The sequence below is a fragment of the Arvicola amphibius genome, chromosome 4 (genome assembly GCF_903992535.2).
Source record: "Arvicola amphibius chromosome 4, mArvAmp1.2, whole genome shotgun sequence".
Lineage (NCBI taxonomy): Eukaryota > Metazoa > Chordata > Mammalia > Rodentia > Cricetidae > Arvicola > Arvicola amphibius.
The window spans coordinates 92,963,699-92,978,395 of NC_052050.1; the positions used below are offsets into that span (position 1 = coordinate 92,963,699).

At 45.9% G+C, this 14,697-nt stretch overlaps 1 protein-coding gene across 1 annotated transcript; it reads right to left on the reverse strand.

The window, feature by feature from the left end:
- Positions 1-1,672: 1,672 nt before the first annotated feature.
- On the reverse strand, positions 1,673-8,675 carry Nmral1 (NmrA like redox sensor 1). Its single transcript, XM_038324946.2, has 5 exons — positions 8,422-8,675; positions 5,284-5,522; positions 3,186-3,435; positions 2,432-2,622; positions 1,673-1,951 (listed from the first exon to the last, which is right to left on the reverse strand). The coding sequence occupies exons 1-5, from the start codon at positions 8,459-8,461 to the stop codon at positions 1,772-1,774; spliced, it is 900 nt and encodes a 299-aa protein (XP_038180874.1). The 5' UTR covers positions 8,462-8,675; the 3' UTR covers positions 1,673-1,771.
- Between the last annotated feature and the right edge of the window lie 6,022 nt (positions 8,676-14,697).

A 14,697-nucleotide genomic window follows, 5' to 3' on the forward strand; every position in this document is an offset into this window, starting at 1 on the left:
ATGCCCTCAGCTGCATTTTCCTATATTGCATTTTAAAAAACCATGTGTGGGGGTGTTTTGTCCACATATATCTATGCACCACTTGCACGCAGTACTTACAGAGACCAGAAGAGGGCATTACATCTTCTGGAACTGAAATCACAAGGGGTTTATTGGCTACTGTGTGGGTGTTAGGAACCAGACCCGGGTCCTCTGCAAGAGCAGCAAATGCTCTTAACTGCTGAGCCATCTCAGCAGTCCCCCATATTAAACTTTTGGGGCCTAGCAGGATGACTCTGGATAAAAGCCTGATTATTTGAATTCAATCCCTGGAACCCATATGTGGAAGAAGAAAGTCAATTAACTGCAGGTCGATTTTTGTTTATTGCTCTCTGGGTATGGAGGTTATGCCTTTAATCCTAGAACTTGGGAGGCAGAGGCAGGCAGATCTGTGAACTAGCTAGATCTATTTAACAAACCTCCCCCCCCCCAACCAATAAGTTCTTCAACAGGGTGGTAGTGGCACACACCTTTAGTCCCAGCACTGTGGAAGCAGAGGCAGGTGGATCTCGATGAGTTTGAGGCCAACCTGGACTACAGAAGTGAGTTCAAGGATAACCAAGGCTATGCAGAGAAACCCTGTCTCAAAAAAAAAAGTTTCCTCAAGGCAGACAGTGTTAACTGGTTTGTTTACCCTATATTTTAGGGTATGGCACCGTAAATGTCAAAGATGCCTCAGTCAAGAGTCTCTGGTAGGATGCATTTGATGGGATTGCTGCTCCTTTCCTTGCTGGCGCAGTCTGGTGTCAGGGATGGGCAGGAAAAGATGTGGTCAGACAAGCCCATACATGGGTGGAAATTCATGGACTTCGCCGTGAAATTACAGGTGTCTGGGCTTTCTGGGCCTTTGTTGCTCCCTCTGATGGGCTTAGAGGCAAGCTGACTTATCATGTTGCTCTTAGCCACAGGCACCACCACCTCATCTCCACAGTGATCCACAGCTGCCACGTTTCATTTGCTCTTTTTGTATGGGTGTGTTGTAAGCATACATGTTACACACATGTACAGGTGAACATGCCTGTGTAGGCACGAAGGACAGAAACTGATGTTGGACACCCTTCTTTCATCGCTCCCTGCCTGATCCTGTGTGGCAGGCCTGACGCTCACTGGTTCAAGTTAAGACTAGAGGGCCAGTGAGCTCCAGAAACCTTCCTGCAACTGTAGGTCCACACCTGCCTGTCTGCGTAAGTGGTGTCAGGGATCCGAACTCAGGACTTCATGCTTGCACAGCAAGCACTTCACTGCTGAGCCTTCTCCCTGGCCCCCTTTCCTTTCCAGGCTCCTTTGAAGGTTATCCCTAGCTTGGCTACACCTGTCCAGAGTTGTGGTGAAGAGAGGGAAGGACAAGCGTCAAGGACGTCTACATTAGTCACCCTCATTCAGAACGAATGCACAGGCCGCCTCAGTGCCTCTGGCCCTGCCTGCTGGAGTATCAGAGGCACTGCGGCTGGTGGCTGGATGAGGCTTTTCTCTGCCTGAGAGTGGAGTCACTACTCCATTACTTTAAAGGTGCCAAATGAGCCCTTATGCCTACTTGGTGCCTCCTGCCACCATTTCTGTGCCGTCAGGGCCCATTTTCATGCAGCTGCCACTCCAACTCACTTCCCACAGACAGGCCTTCTGGGAAACCATCTGTGAGAACAGTGGTTTTATTTGAAGGGAAAAAACCCCAATCCACAAAACTACACAAAGGATGGTTGTACCTCTCATTCCCCAGAAGAGGGCTTCAAGATCACAGCTGTGCAAAGTCCCCTTTGTGCTGTTCCAGCCACTGGTCCAAAGTCTGGGCCTTGGGGTTGAGTTGCAGGGTTAAGTCAATGTTCCGGTCAGGTTTCAGGGCATAGAAACGGAACATGTTGGCCAAGTCTCGGGCTCCCGGGAAGCCAAGCTTCTCATATTCCTCAGGAGTTGTCTGGAAACAGAGAACCCACATGTCTGCCTCCTCCACAGCCCTGGCGATGCCAGGTAGGTTTGACTTCCTTCCAAGCCTAGGGAAGCCAGGGTGTAGCTGGTTGGCCCTGCAGTCACTAAGTCAGGCCCTCACTGTGAGACCACATGAATACTTCCAGCTAGAAAGCCAGAAGCATGGAAACCGTGGCTCTTCACAGGCTCCCTGGCGCTGATCAGCTTAAAGGCTGTTCTTTCAGAGTCATGAGATGAAAGCCATCAGTGCCCTTCAGAGCGGAAATCAGCCACATCACTTCCTCGTTCAAAAGCAAAAACCATTTATTCCATTTTTCTTCCAAACCCAATCTGAACTCTTGAGTTCCTTAGGTCTTCTACAACACTGGCTTAGTCCCACCTCTTTTTAAAAAAAAAAAAAAAAACAACCTTTTGGGAGTTGGGGACATCGTGCAAGATCCAGGCCTTCAGAGCTCTGGGGAGGACCCACCTTTGCATGCTGTACAGTCTTGCCAGTGTGTCGGGTAAGAAGCGCCGCGTACTCCTCTGCTGTGTGCCTGCAGGTGCTGAGCCCGAGGTTCTGCCCCACATACTCCTCTGGCTTCTTCAGCAAGCTGAGCACCACAGGGCCCAGGTCGCTCACCGCCATCCCATCCATAGGGACGTCACCCATGGGCAAGTCTGTGAGAACAGATAAGTGTCCTCGGGGAAGGGATTGGCAGCTGGTTTTCCCAGCAGCCCGTCCTCTGGGCATCCACACATGACAGTGTTGGTCTGTCATTCACTGGGCAGATAGGACTCCTAAACTCTGTCAACACCGGTATCCTCACGAGAAGGTGAGTGACAGATCGCCAGAGGGCAGAGAATGAGCCCAGGTACCAGCCCCTCCAGCTTTGGCCTCTTCCCCATGCTGCTCTAATCCACTGACCCACTGGCAGGACACTAGTTGGCCGAAGCTCCCTTCCAGGCTGGGTCAGGCATCCAGTGTGTTTACAGACTGGCCAGCAGGTACTGTCTACATCCTCTGCTTCCTGTTCTGAGAGCAGTAATAACCCTGGCTGGTTCTCTCATTACTCTAAGGAACCATTGTGTTAAACCCATTTCACAGAACGTTGAGGCCTGCCTAAGTTAGATGACTCCCAGTCTCGAGCCTGGTCTTAGACCCAGCGTGATCTGGTGACAACCCCACTGTTGCTTCCTATGCTGCGAACTGTGTTTCACTGTGTGGGGTAGGGAACACTCACGCAGCAAGTAGCTCTGTCCATCTGCAGCTTTCTGGGGCAGGAAATAGGAAAGGAGGTTCTCAAAATAGCAAGGCAGGCGCACGCTGGTCATGGGAACACCGATGTCTCGGAAGTACTCCTCCACCTCCCCTTTGCCATCAAAGTGGCCTGCTGCCAGCCTTCCCGCCGTCAACTTCCTAATGTTCTCCAGGCCACTATAGACAACATAATGGAGGCCCAAGCGTTTGGCCAGATCCGCTAGAAGCTTGCCCTGGTAAGCAGGAAGGAGAGACAGCAGGGTAAGAAGAGGAAGGCTGTGTGTCCCTAACCGTCCTCTGCACAAGGATTAACTCCACGGCACCCCACCTGTGATGTTAAAAGCCAGACCCAACTACCCCGAGGAAGCCTCTGCTCTGGAATACTGCTCAAGTGCATCACTACACTAAGCTTTCAAACTCCAGGGTGACCTTTAAGATCACACATTTTCAACTATGCACACTAAGGGATAGATCAGAGGTAAAGCCAGGAAGATTGGGGGTTCAAGGCCAACCTCAGCTACATGAGACCCTATTTAAAAATAGAAAAAGAAAAATTTAGAGCAAGCCTGCCCTGAGAAGGGGTGCAGAGGAGCCCTTTTGTTGTGCATACCCCATCTTTGCTGACCACGGAAGTCTGCTGACTTCATTGGTGAGCTCAAAGTCACCTTTGGAGAAGCAACAGCTTGATGGTTAAGCACCAAGGCCCACTCAGGTTCACCTGGGCTGTGTGACCAGGACAAATGGTCCAACCATTGTGACCCCACTGGTTAATAAACAACGATCCATGCCACTAAAGTTGGGGGTATGAAATCGCAGTCCCCCGCAAAAGATCTACCCATATCTTACCCCTACAAACTTGTACATGTGATTTAATTTGGTGACAGGGTCTTTGTAAATAGCATTAACAGTCTTGATATTTGATCATCCTAGATTATTAATCACACGAATCCTAAATCCGAGGGTCTGGAGAGATGGTTCATTGGCTAAGGGCGCTGACTGCTCTTCCAGAGGACCCAGGTTCATTTCCCAGCACCCACACAGCAGCTCCCAACTGTCGGTAACTCCAGTTCCAGGGGGGAACCTGATGCCCTCTTCTGGCCTCTGTGAGAAATGCATGCAGGGGGTGCCATAGACATACAGACAAGACACATGTGGTGGCTTGAATGAGAACCCCTATAGGCTTGAAAACTCAGTCCCGCTGGTGGGACTGTTTGGGAAGAATTAGGAGATACGGCTTTGTCAGTGTGGGGCACTGGGGATGGGTTTTTAGGTTTCAAAAGCCTATACTCTGGCAGCTCTTTGAGCTTTATGCCATGCCCATGGATCAGGATACTGCTCCAGTGCCATGCCTCCCTGTCTGCTGCCATACTTCCTACCATGATCATGAACTCAAACTCTCTGGAACCGTGAGCACTAATAAACGTTTTCTTTTATAATTTGCCTTAGTCATGGTGTTCCTTCACAACAATGGAAAAGTAACATAGACAATGTCATAAACAAAAGAAAAAAAAAATCAAGCTAGGCATGGTGGCATATGCCTGTAATCCTAGCATTCAAGATTATACTTGGGCTACATAGCAAGACCTTGTCTCACCCCTTCCTGCCAAAATAAAACACACAAGGAGCCAGGAAGATATGGAAGAAGGACTATTTGATACATAAGTTTAGGCACACCTAGAGCACAGGAGATGGAAGAGCCGAGAAGCACTCCTCAAGTGAGAAGGGACTGTGACCTTGCTGCCACCTTAATCTGGATCTCCAACTTTCAGAACTGTGAGACAATCTCTGTGGCTTTGGACTACCTGGAATATGGTTATTGTCGCCCCAGGAGGCTCACAGGTTTCCTAGGGTTAGGGAGACAAATCTGTCTCAGTCAGATGTTTGTCCCATCTGCCGTAGGATGGCATGTGTCCAAGAGCTAGGTAAAGGGTGTGTCCTCCATCTGTGTTTGGAGAGAGACAAGAAAGGAGCAAGACCTGAAATGCTCAGCCCTCCCTGGAAAGTCAAAACTGCCTTCTACATCATCTGGGGTCCACAGTGTGTCCACACTGAACCAGGCCCCCATCTTCTCACACCCTTACCTGCTTGACTTCTCGGTCCTGGCTGCACGTCTCCCAGTAGTTGGTCACGATGAAGCTGGCGTGAGCCCCAGCCAGTGCCAGCTCCATGCTGGCCTCGTCATCCTGGTCTCCTCGTACCACTTCCGCTCCTCGCAGCTTCAGCTCCTGGGCGGCTCTCTGCTCAGGGTTCCTTGTTACCACTCGAACCCGGAATGTCCCATCTTCCAGCAAGGTGCGTGCCACTGAGCCACCTTGGGCACCTGTGAAGAATCAAAAAGTTCTCTGGGGTCACAACTGCTAGTGTCAGAGCCAGAGTACAGCCCAGCAGGGATTGCTCCACGAGGAAAAAAAAAAAAAAAAAAAAAAAAAAAAAGCCAGGAAACACGAGTGTTCTTAAACTACTTCTAGGTTTTCTAGATTTGGGGGAGGTTGCTTTGTTTTATTTTGAGAGAGAATCTCACTGTTGACCTGGAACTCCCATGTAGACTAGGCTGGCCCTGAACTTAGAGATTCCCCTGCAATGTTAGGGTTAAATAAATACACTACCACACTCATCTTTACTAGGGTTTTTGTGTAGAGACTGAACTTTTTTTCCTTCTTACCTCTTTCTCCAGAACGTTGGGAATACAGGCATGAGCCACCACAGCATGCCGTTTACTGGACTGATGCGTGTGAGTGCTTGCCTGCATGTGTGCATGCATAGCATATGTGTGTCCAGTGTTCATGGAGGCCAGAAAAGGGCATCATATCCCCTGAAATCAGAACTGCAGACAGCTGTGAGCAACCCAACATGGATGCCGGGAGGTGAAGTCAGGTCTCCCGTAAGCAGCGCTTTGCCTTTTTAAAATGTATAATTCAAGGGCTGATAGTACAGTTCAGCTGCCATGTTTTCCTAGAATGTATGAGACCCTAGGCTCAATCCCGAGCACCATACATACACATACAAAATAACGAAGGAATAAAATGTATAATAAAATGCCTTTTAATATAACCTGTGAGTTGGGTAACCATTCTTATTTTTTAAATATTTATTTATTTATTATGTATACAATATTCTGTCTGTGTGTATGCCTGAAGGCCAGAAGAGGGCGCCAGACCCCATTACAGATGGTTGTGAGCCACCATGTGGTTGCTGGGGATTGAACTCAGGACCTTTGGAAGAGCAGGCAATGCTCTTAACCACTGAGCCATCTCCCCAGCCCCCTGGGTAACCATTCTTAATCTCCTCCCACCATCATGTGTCCTCACCACAAAAGAGGCCTCAGTTCCCTTCCACTAAGTTGTCAGCCATTTTCTTGGGATTTGCCCTTTGTTGACTTTCATGCAGATGGAATCATATTTGTGGCCTCTGGTGACTGCTTCTGTCAGTTCAAGATTAGTCTACATTTCTGGTTTTTTCACATATTTGTACTGTGTGTGTTTGCACACGCACGTGAGAAGGTCCAAGCAGCAGTGTTGGTGGTGGGCACTCTTCCCTGCCGAGCCGTCTCACTAGTCCCCATTTACATTCCTAGCTCACAGCACATGTATGTCCTTTACAAGACTTTCCTTTTTAAAACTTTATTTTTATTATGTGTATCAGCATTTTGCTTGCATGTAGTATGTTATGTGCAGTACCTGAGGAGGCCAGGTGAGGGCCTCAGATCCCCTGGAACTGGAGTTACAGATCGCTGTGAGCAGCCAGGTGGGGTTGCCGGAAACCAAACCAAACCTCTACAACCCTGAGCCCTCTCTCCAGCTTCCATTTATTTATTTATTTATTGTTTGTTTGTTTGCTTATACAGGGTTCCTCTGTATAACAACCTGTCTGTTCTGGAACTCACTTTGTAGACCAGGCTGGCTTTGAACTCAGAGATCCACCTGCCTCTGTCTTCTGAGTGCTGGGATTAAAGGCATGTGCCACCACCGCCCAGCATCCCAGCCTCCTATCATAAAATTTCCTAGCCAGGTGGTGGACAGTCTACCTGTTGTCTCAGCTACTCCAGGAGCTAATGAGAGAGGGCAGTTTGGACCTCAGGAGTTTAAAGCCAGCTGCCTTGATGACACAATCCACCTTAAAAAAGGAAAATTGGGGGGGCTGGAGAGATGGCTCAGAGGTTAAGAGCATTGCTTGCTCTTCCAAAGGTCCTGAGTTCAATTCCCAGCAATCACATGGTGGCTCACAACCATCTGTAATGAGGTCTGGCACCCTCTTCTGGCCTTTAGGCATACACACATACAAAATATTGTATACATAATAAATAAATAAATACATATTTTAAAAAAAGTGTGCTGACCCAAACCTTTAAGCCCAGCACTCAGGAAGCAAAGGCATATGGATCTGAGTTTGAGGCCTGTCTGGTCAACAGAGTGAATGCCAGGACTTTAAAAAAAAAAAAAAAAAAGCATCTTTCCAGCCCCATTATTTTATTTTGAGAAGGGTCTTGGCCTGGAAGTCAGAGACCCACCTGCTTCTCCTCCCAAATACTAAGATTAGCCTTTTTTTTTCCTTTCAGATATATAAATTCTTAAAAACAAAAACAAACAAACAAACAAAAAGCAAAACCTTTTCCAGGGCTGATGATTAAACCTAGGACTTCCCAAATACTGGGCAAAGGCTCCACCCCTCAATTGCATGCTGAACTGCTGCTGAACCCTGGCGGTGCGTTATTCATCTATTTTACGTTGAGTGGTGTTTCTGAAAGGAAAACAGAGCAGACAGAAAAGTGTATGGAAGCAAAGTTACATGCTGCTGTTTGAAAATGTGGCCGATATTTATATTTACTCTGGTACAACACCAAGAAAATTTGTTATCTGGGGGAGGAAGAAAATTTAATTTGGTATCCTGCGCAAATAGGCATGTGCACAGGCTTGCACGCACACGGAAGTTGCTCTATAGACCACCTGGCCTTGAAACTCTCAGCCTCGTGCCTCTGCCTTCTGAGTCCTCAGATTAAAGGTGTGAGCCACCACTTCCGCCCATATATATATATATATATAATATTATATATATATTATATTATATATATATATTATATATATTATATATATATATAATCTGTACTCAGGTTTTGCCGCCCCCGCCCAGCCATATGCGTGTGGGAACCACAGCCGCTCTTCCTACAAACGAGGGGCAGGAGGCCCCAGCTCGGCCGACCTTGCCAGGCCTGGCTCGCTCACCTGTGGCTCCAAAAACCACCACCAGTTTCTTATCGGCCATGGGGCCCAGGGCCGAAGGAGCGTGTTTCCGAGAGGCCTGGAGTGGCGGAGTTGAAGAAGGGCAGGATCTCTGCCCGGAGCCGTCCTGTCCCTGAATGATTTCCGAGATCCTGTTTGGCTAAACCCAGTGCCCTGGATCTCTGCTTCCAGTACCCAGACCGCAACTCGGATGACGAAGGCTAGGAGGGGAAATGGGGGAGAATAGGGTTTGGCGGGATCCGCGGGCCTGCAGCAGAGTCCACTAAAAGGGGGGAGCGGCAATCCTATGCAAGCCGCCAGCCCCCACTTTAGCCTCCAGGCTACCCTTGCAGAACCCCTCCAGGTCTCCACATCCGTGTGGCCAGGCGGATGCCAGGCTTCCGAGCCCCTGCAGTCCTGGTCCTGACCCTGCTCCTGCTCACTCAACCTGCTCCCCCCCCTCGATGCCTTGGATGGTTCCTCTCTTCATACTAGGGCTGCTTCTGGGTTTAAGCATTTAAATGAATGCACTGCCCCAAGTGTGCAGGTCCCTTTTGTCCCAAGCTCTCATGGCACGTAACTGGGGCGGGGGTGAAGGGTGGGGTATGTCTGCTGGACGGAATACCCGTCTCAGCCTTCAGAGAGCTGGAATTAGAGGTATGGATTACCATGCTTGGCTAGTTACGTGAAACATAGCTCTAAACTCATAAAATGTTTTTGGCATCATCATCATTATTATTGATGAGGTCCCACTATGTAATCTCCTCCGGCCTGGAACTTGATATCTAGGCCGGGCTCTGCCTCACCAGTGCTTGTGCCACAGCCCGTCTCGGTTATTATTTTAATACATACATGAACATCCATCTAATCCACCTAATAATTAAGTGTCGGTGGCCCTTAACCCTCTGCGGCCATCTGTGGGTCTGTGGGACTCCTTTGCTGGACTCACTTTTGCTGAAACTGCAATTTTTTTTTTTTTTTTAGACAGTTTCTCTGTGTAACAGTCCTGGCTGTATATTTAACAAGTGGTGCTGGCATAACTGGATATCAACATGTAGAAGAATGAAAATAGACCCATATCTATCACCATGCACAAAACTCAAGTCCAAATGGATCAAAGACCTCAACATAAAGCCAGCCACACTGAACCTATAGAAGAGAAAGTGGGAAGTACACTTGAACACATTGGCACAGGGAACCACTTCCAGCAGCACAGACTCTGAGAGAAACAATAAATGGGACCTCCTGAAACTGAAAAGCTTCTGTAAAGCAAAGGACACGGTCAACAAGACAAAACGATAGCCTACAGAATGGGAAAAGATCTTCACTAACCCCACATCAGACAGAGGTCTGATCTCCAAAATATACAAAGAACTCAAGAAATTGGACACCAAAAGATCACATAATCCAATAAAAAAAAAAAAATGGAGTACAGACCTAAACAGAGAACTCTCAACAGAGGAATCTAAAATGGCTGAAATACACTTAAGGAAATGTTCAACATCCTTAGCCATCAGAGAAATGCAAATCAAAACAACTCTGAGATTCCATCTTACACCTGTAAGAATGGCCAAGATCAAAAACACTGATGACAACTTATGCTGGAGAGGTTGTGGGGAAAAGGGAACACTTCTGCATTGCTGGTGGGAATGCAAGCTGGTACAACCCCTTTGGATGTCAGTGTGGTGATTTCTCAGAAAATGAGGAAACAACCTTCCTCAAGACCCAATAATACCACTTTTGGGTATTTATCCAAAGGATGCTCAATCGTGCCACAAGGACGTGGATTCCCTTTGTCTGTCTCATTGGCACAGAAGCATAATATAATAGGGTGAGCAGGTGCTGGGCATTTGTAGAGCATTGTAACATCTGTTAAAATCACTATTACACGCTAATGAGAAGTTCTGCAGGTTCTTACTGCTTCTCTCTCCTGCGAATAAGCAGAGCCTTTGGGGAGCGGGGCAATCTAATTCCCTAATTAGCAGCTGGTGGACTTTCTTCTGTTGCCTTATGTAAAAGACCTGTCAGTCAAACAGCCATCTGGACTGGATTATGCCAGCACCAGCCAGCTGAAACACTCCAGACACCTGGAGAAAACTAAGGATCAGAGGATTGCTTACAGGATTGCTTTCCTGAAGGCACAGCTTTGGTGAGGGCTGTTGGAAAATCTGCTATGCCAACTTATTTCTTATCAAGAAGCCTCAGTGAACTCTGATCTTGCAACTATTTCCATCTAGGCAGAGGGGGAACGTGTCTCTTTGTGACCTAGCAAAATATGACCCCGATCGGTGCTAAGAGGCAGGGTAATGATTACTCCAAGCTTGAGTCTCAGTGTCTCTTGTAGGTACTTGAGAGGCAAGACTGTGATTGGTCCAAAACAAACAGCTGAAGTTTGTCCAAAGCAAACGTCTATGATTGGTCTTCGGTCCAAACACCCTTCTCAGGGTGCTTAGTTAGGCTCACCTAGTGTTCTGGCCATGAGACTTCTCCTGTGAGCCTTAGCTGGTGCTGTAGGTCCTCCCAGCAGCTTCTTAACTGGAGAATTTTGGGGTTTGTGTTGTGTTTGTTCTTTTCTCTTTTCAGTAAAGTTGGCAGAGTTAAGATGGAGGAAGCGACGCCAGGCGGTGATGCTGCACACTTTCAATCCCAGCACTCAGAAGGTTCTTTAGGCCTGTGTGGCAGCAGGGAGGTCCAGCCTCTCATGGACTAAACCTTGAATGGTTTATTTATTGTTACACAAAGCTGGTTTTTTTTTTTCGGTGTTTTTTGGGCAAACAAGTTCCTCATACCAAAGCTCCTGATCTAATCTACATGTCCTCTGAAGGAAAGCATCACGCCCCAGTCACTTTAGTCCATATTGTGTTTGCAGTACCCAATAATCCAAGAGTTCCAGGTGTGCCAGAAGCATCTGTGACCAGAGTCGTGCAAAGGCTGCAAAGCCGCTTTAGAAAGACAGCTCTGTAAACCACAGGCAACCATCACTGGTTCCCACCAAGACTTATTTAAGCTTCTTATAGAAAGCACCTATTCTGTTCTGATGATTACCCTATCTACAGTGACTGTTAGATTCCTACAACAGGAGGCAGAGACAGGCAGATCTCTGTGAATTCAAGGCCAGCCCTGTCCACATAGAGAGTTCCAGGACAGCCAGGGCTACACAAAGAAATCCTGTCTGGGGGAGGGGGGAAAGGACAGGGGCTGGAGAGTTGGCTCAGGGATTAACAGCACTGGCTGCTCTTCCAAAGGTCCTGAGTTCAAGTCTCAGTAATCACATGGAGGCTCACAACCATCTATAACAGTGAAGCACGATTAATAAAAGCTCAGGGTCAGAAATTGGGTTTCAACCTCAAGACCTAAAAAGCAAAATAGCTGGCCACTGCCTCTTACCTCAACCTCAGTCTGAAATGGTGATTCTGCTTCCTGGAATCTCAGAAGGAGACTGCATTTGAGAGCTGTCTTCCCCCATTTTATAATCCTCTTGGCGGGCTGGGATCAAAGGCATGCACCGCCCAATTTCTATGGCAACTAGGGTGGCTATGGGGATTAAAGGTGTGTGTCTTTATGGCTATTGAGATTTAAAGTGTGTGTCATTATGGCTACTGAGATTAAAGGTGTGTGTCATTATGGCTACTGTGTGTCATTATAATCTGGTCTGTAAAGCTAACCAGTGGGACTGTTTCACTCTCAGATCTTAAGGCAATCTTTATTTATTAAAATACAGTTGAAATGCCACTATGTTTCCCCTTTTCATCTAAAAAAAATTAAAAAGGCTATAACTAATACAAGAAAACTATATACAGTAAGTACATCGACTATATACAATATATACAGGCAATAAATATGTCAAAAATGTCTAGTCCATTTTCATTTGACAAATTCAGAGAAAATATTTCATATCTATCATATCTTGGTGAGTCCAAAGTTTTCTACCTAATTTAATTTCTATCATAACTTGCTTTCTGTGTCCGGTAAATTATAACTATAACTATCTAATCTTCAACTCCCTCAGAGACCCAAGAAGGAAATATTAACTGAGTAAGCAGAAGTGCAAGCAAGCGACTTCCAAAAAATGTGAGTAATGACAGAAACAGCTGGCTGCCTGGACAGTCACCCAAAGTTCCTCTGCAGTGTTGGGGCATCCGTCTTCAGCTGACAGGCCTAGCATATTCGGCAGACTTTTCTGTGAAGCAAGATATTTTGTGTCCTTCTTGTCTAATTAGGACAGCATAATGTCAGCAGTGGAGGCAGGGGCATTTTCTTGCCCAGTGGCTTACAGAAAGTAAACTCCATGTGGAGTTTCTTCAATGCCCGTAGTCTTCTATGAAGTAGACTGGTGCTTCCAGGAGCAGACATGTCTTATTGTCATATAAAAAAAGAAGAAGCTAGGTTATTAAAACATCTTAAATGCCATATTCTGTAGATCGCTGAAGAGGTTTTTTTTTTGTTTTTGTTTTTTTTTTTTTCGAGACAGGGTTTCTCTGTGGCTTTGGAGCCTGTCCTGGAACTAGCTCTTGTAGACCAGGCTGGTCTCGAACTCACAGAGATCCGCCTGCCTCTGCCTCCCGAGTGCTGGGATTAAAGGCGTGCGCCACCACCGCCCGGCTCGCTGAAGAGTTTTAAGATGACCTATCTATCTAAATTATATCTTCATTTGATCTTGAAAACATACCTAATGTGACTACAAGTTTGATTATACTAGGTGATTAACTACTAACTTATATATTTTTATTATTCTAAGCAATTGATAATAATTTTCAAGGACTAGAAATTTGCATTACATTGCTAAATGAGCTGTATATGTACAATACCCTGAAAAAATTTAGGAACGTATATATAGTATGTTTTTAACAAAATTAATCCCAATTTGTATCAATATAAAAAATTTGTATACAATATATAAATTAAAATGAATGTAAAACATTAAAACTAATAGTTACTTTTAAAACGTAGGTTCAATCATCTACCTTTCTATCTTATCATATTTATATCCTCTTTTTGCTTTTCCTTTTCTTTCTTTCTTTTTTTTTTTTTTTTTTGAGACAGGGTTATGCTTGTTTTTTTTCAAAACAAAAACCTTGAATCTAATTTTTTTGTTTAGCTTTCTTCCTGACCATTATCCATAACAACTTGTAACCAACACATTAAACAAAACAAACATCCATAATCCATTTTTTGGGAATTTGGGTATAGTTTTCTAGGCTACTTCATGCTGATTCTGTAGAGGGAGCTGTGGGCTGCTTCCTGCTGCCTGGATCCCGGCCGCCAGCTAGCTTTACCCCAAATAATTACACGGAAACTGTATTCATTTAAACACTGCTTGGCCCATTAATTTCAGCCTCTTATTGGCTAATTCTCACATCTTGCTTTAACCCATATTTAGTAATCTGTGTAGCACCACAAGGTGGTGGCTTACCAGGACAGATCTTAACCTGCGTCTGTCTCAGAGAGGAGAGGCATGGCGTGTGCCTGAGGCATCTGCCTGACTCTGCTTTCTTTTTCCCACAATTCTGTTCTGTCTACTCCACCCACCTATGTTCTATCAAAGGGCCAAGCAGTTTCTTTATTAACCAATGAAAGTAACACATAGACAACTGACCCTCCTTCATCATTTCCCCTTTTTCTGTTTAAACAAAAAAAGAAAGGCTTTCACTTTAACATAGTAAAATTACATATAACAAAACAGTTATCAAGCAAGAATTACAGCTACAATATTTATATCTATTTTATCTTTTATCATAACTAAGGAAAACCATAACTATCTATCCATTCTTCAACTCCATCAAAGACTCCAGAAGGATATAATATTACCTAATTAAACAAGAAGTAAGCAACTTACAAACTCTAGAAATGACAGAGACATCTCGCTGCTGGACAGTCACCCAAAGTTCCTCTGTACCATTGGGACATCCATCTTTGGCCTACAGGCCCATAGCATCCAGCAGACATTTCCATGAAGCAGGAAAATTCAAAGGCAGTTTAGTCAGTATCTGCTGTGTCCTGCAGAATGTCTCACAGACTCTTTCATGAATCAGGAACCCTGAAAGATCATCTCACCTTTAGGCAAGTTCAGCAGTCCTCTCTCTGCGGGTTCTCTGTGTCCAGTTTATGCATCGGTCCAGGCAAGAGCAGTTTCTTGCCCAAATGTCTATCAAACTCCATAAGGAGCCTCTTCGATGCCCATCTTCCTCTTGAAGTAGCTGCTGCTGCCAGGAGCAGATGTGTCTCATTGTCATGAAAAACCCTAAGTTATTAAGACATTTAAAATGCCATATTCTGTAG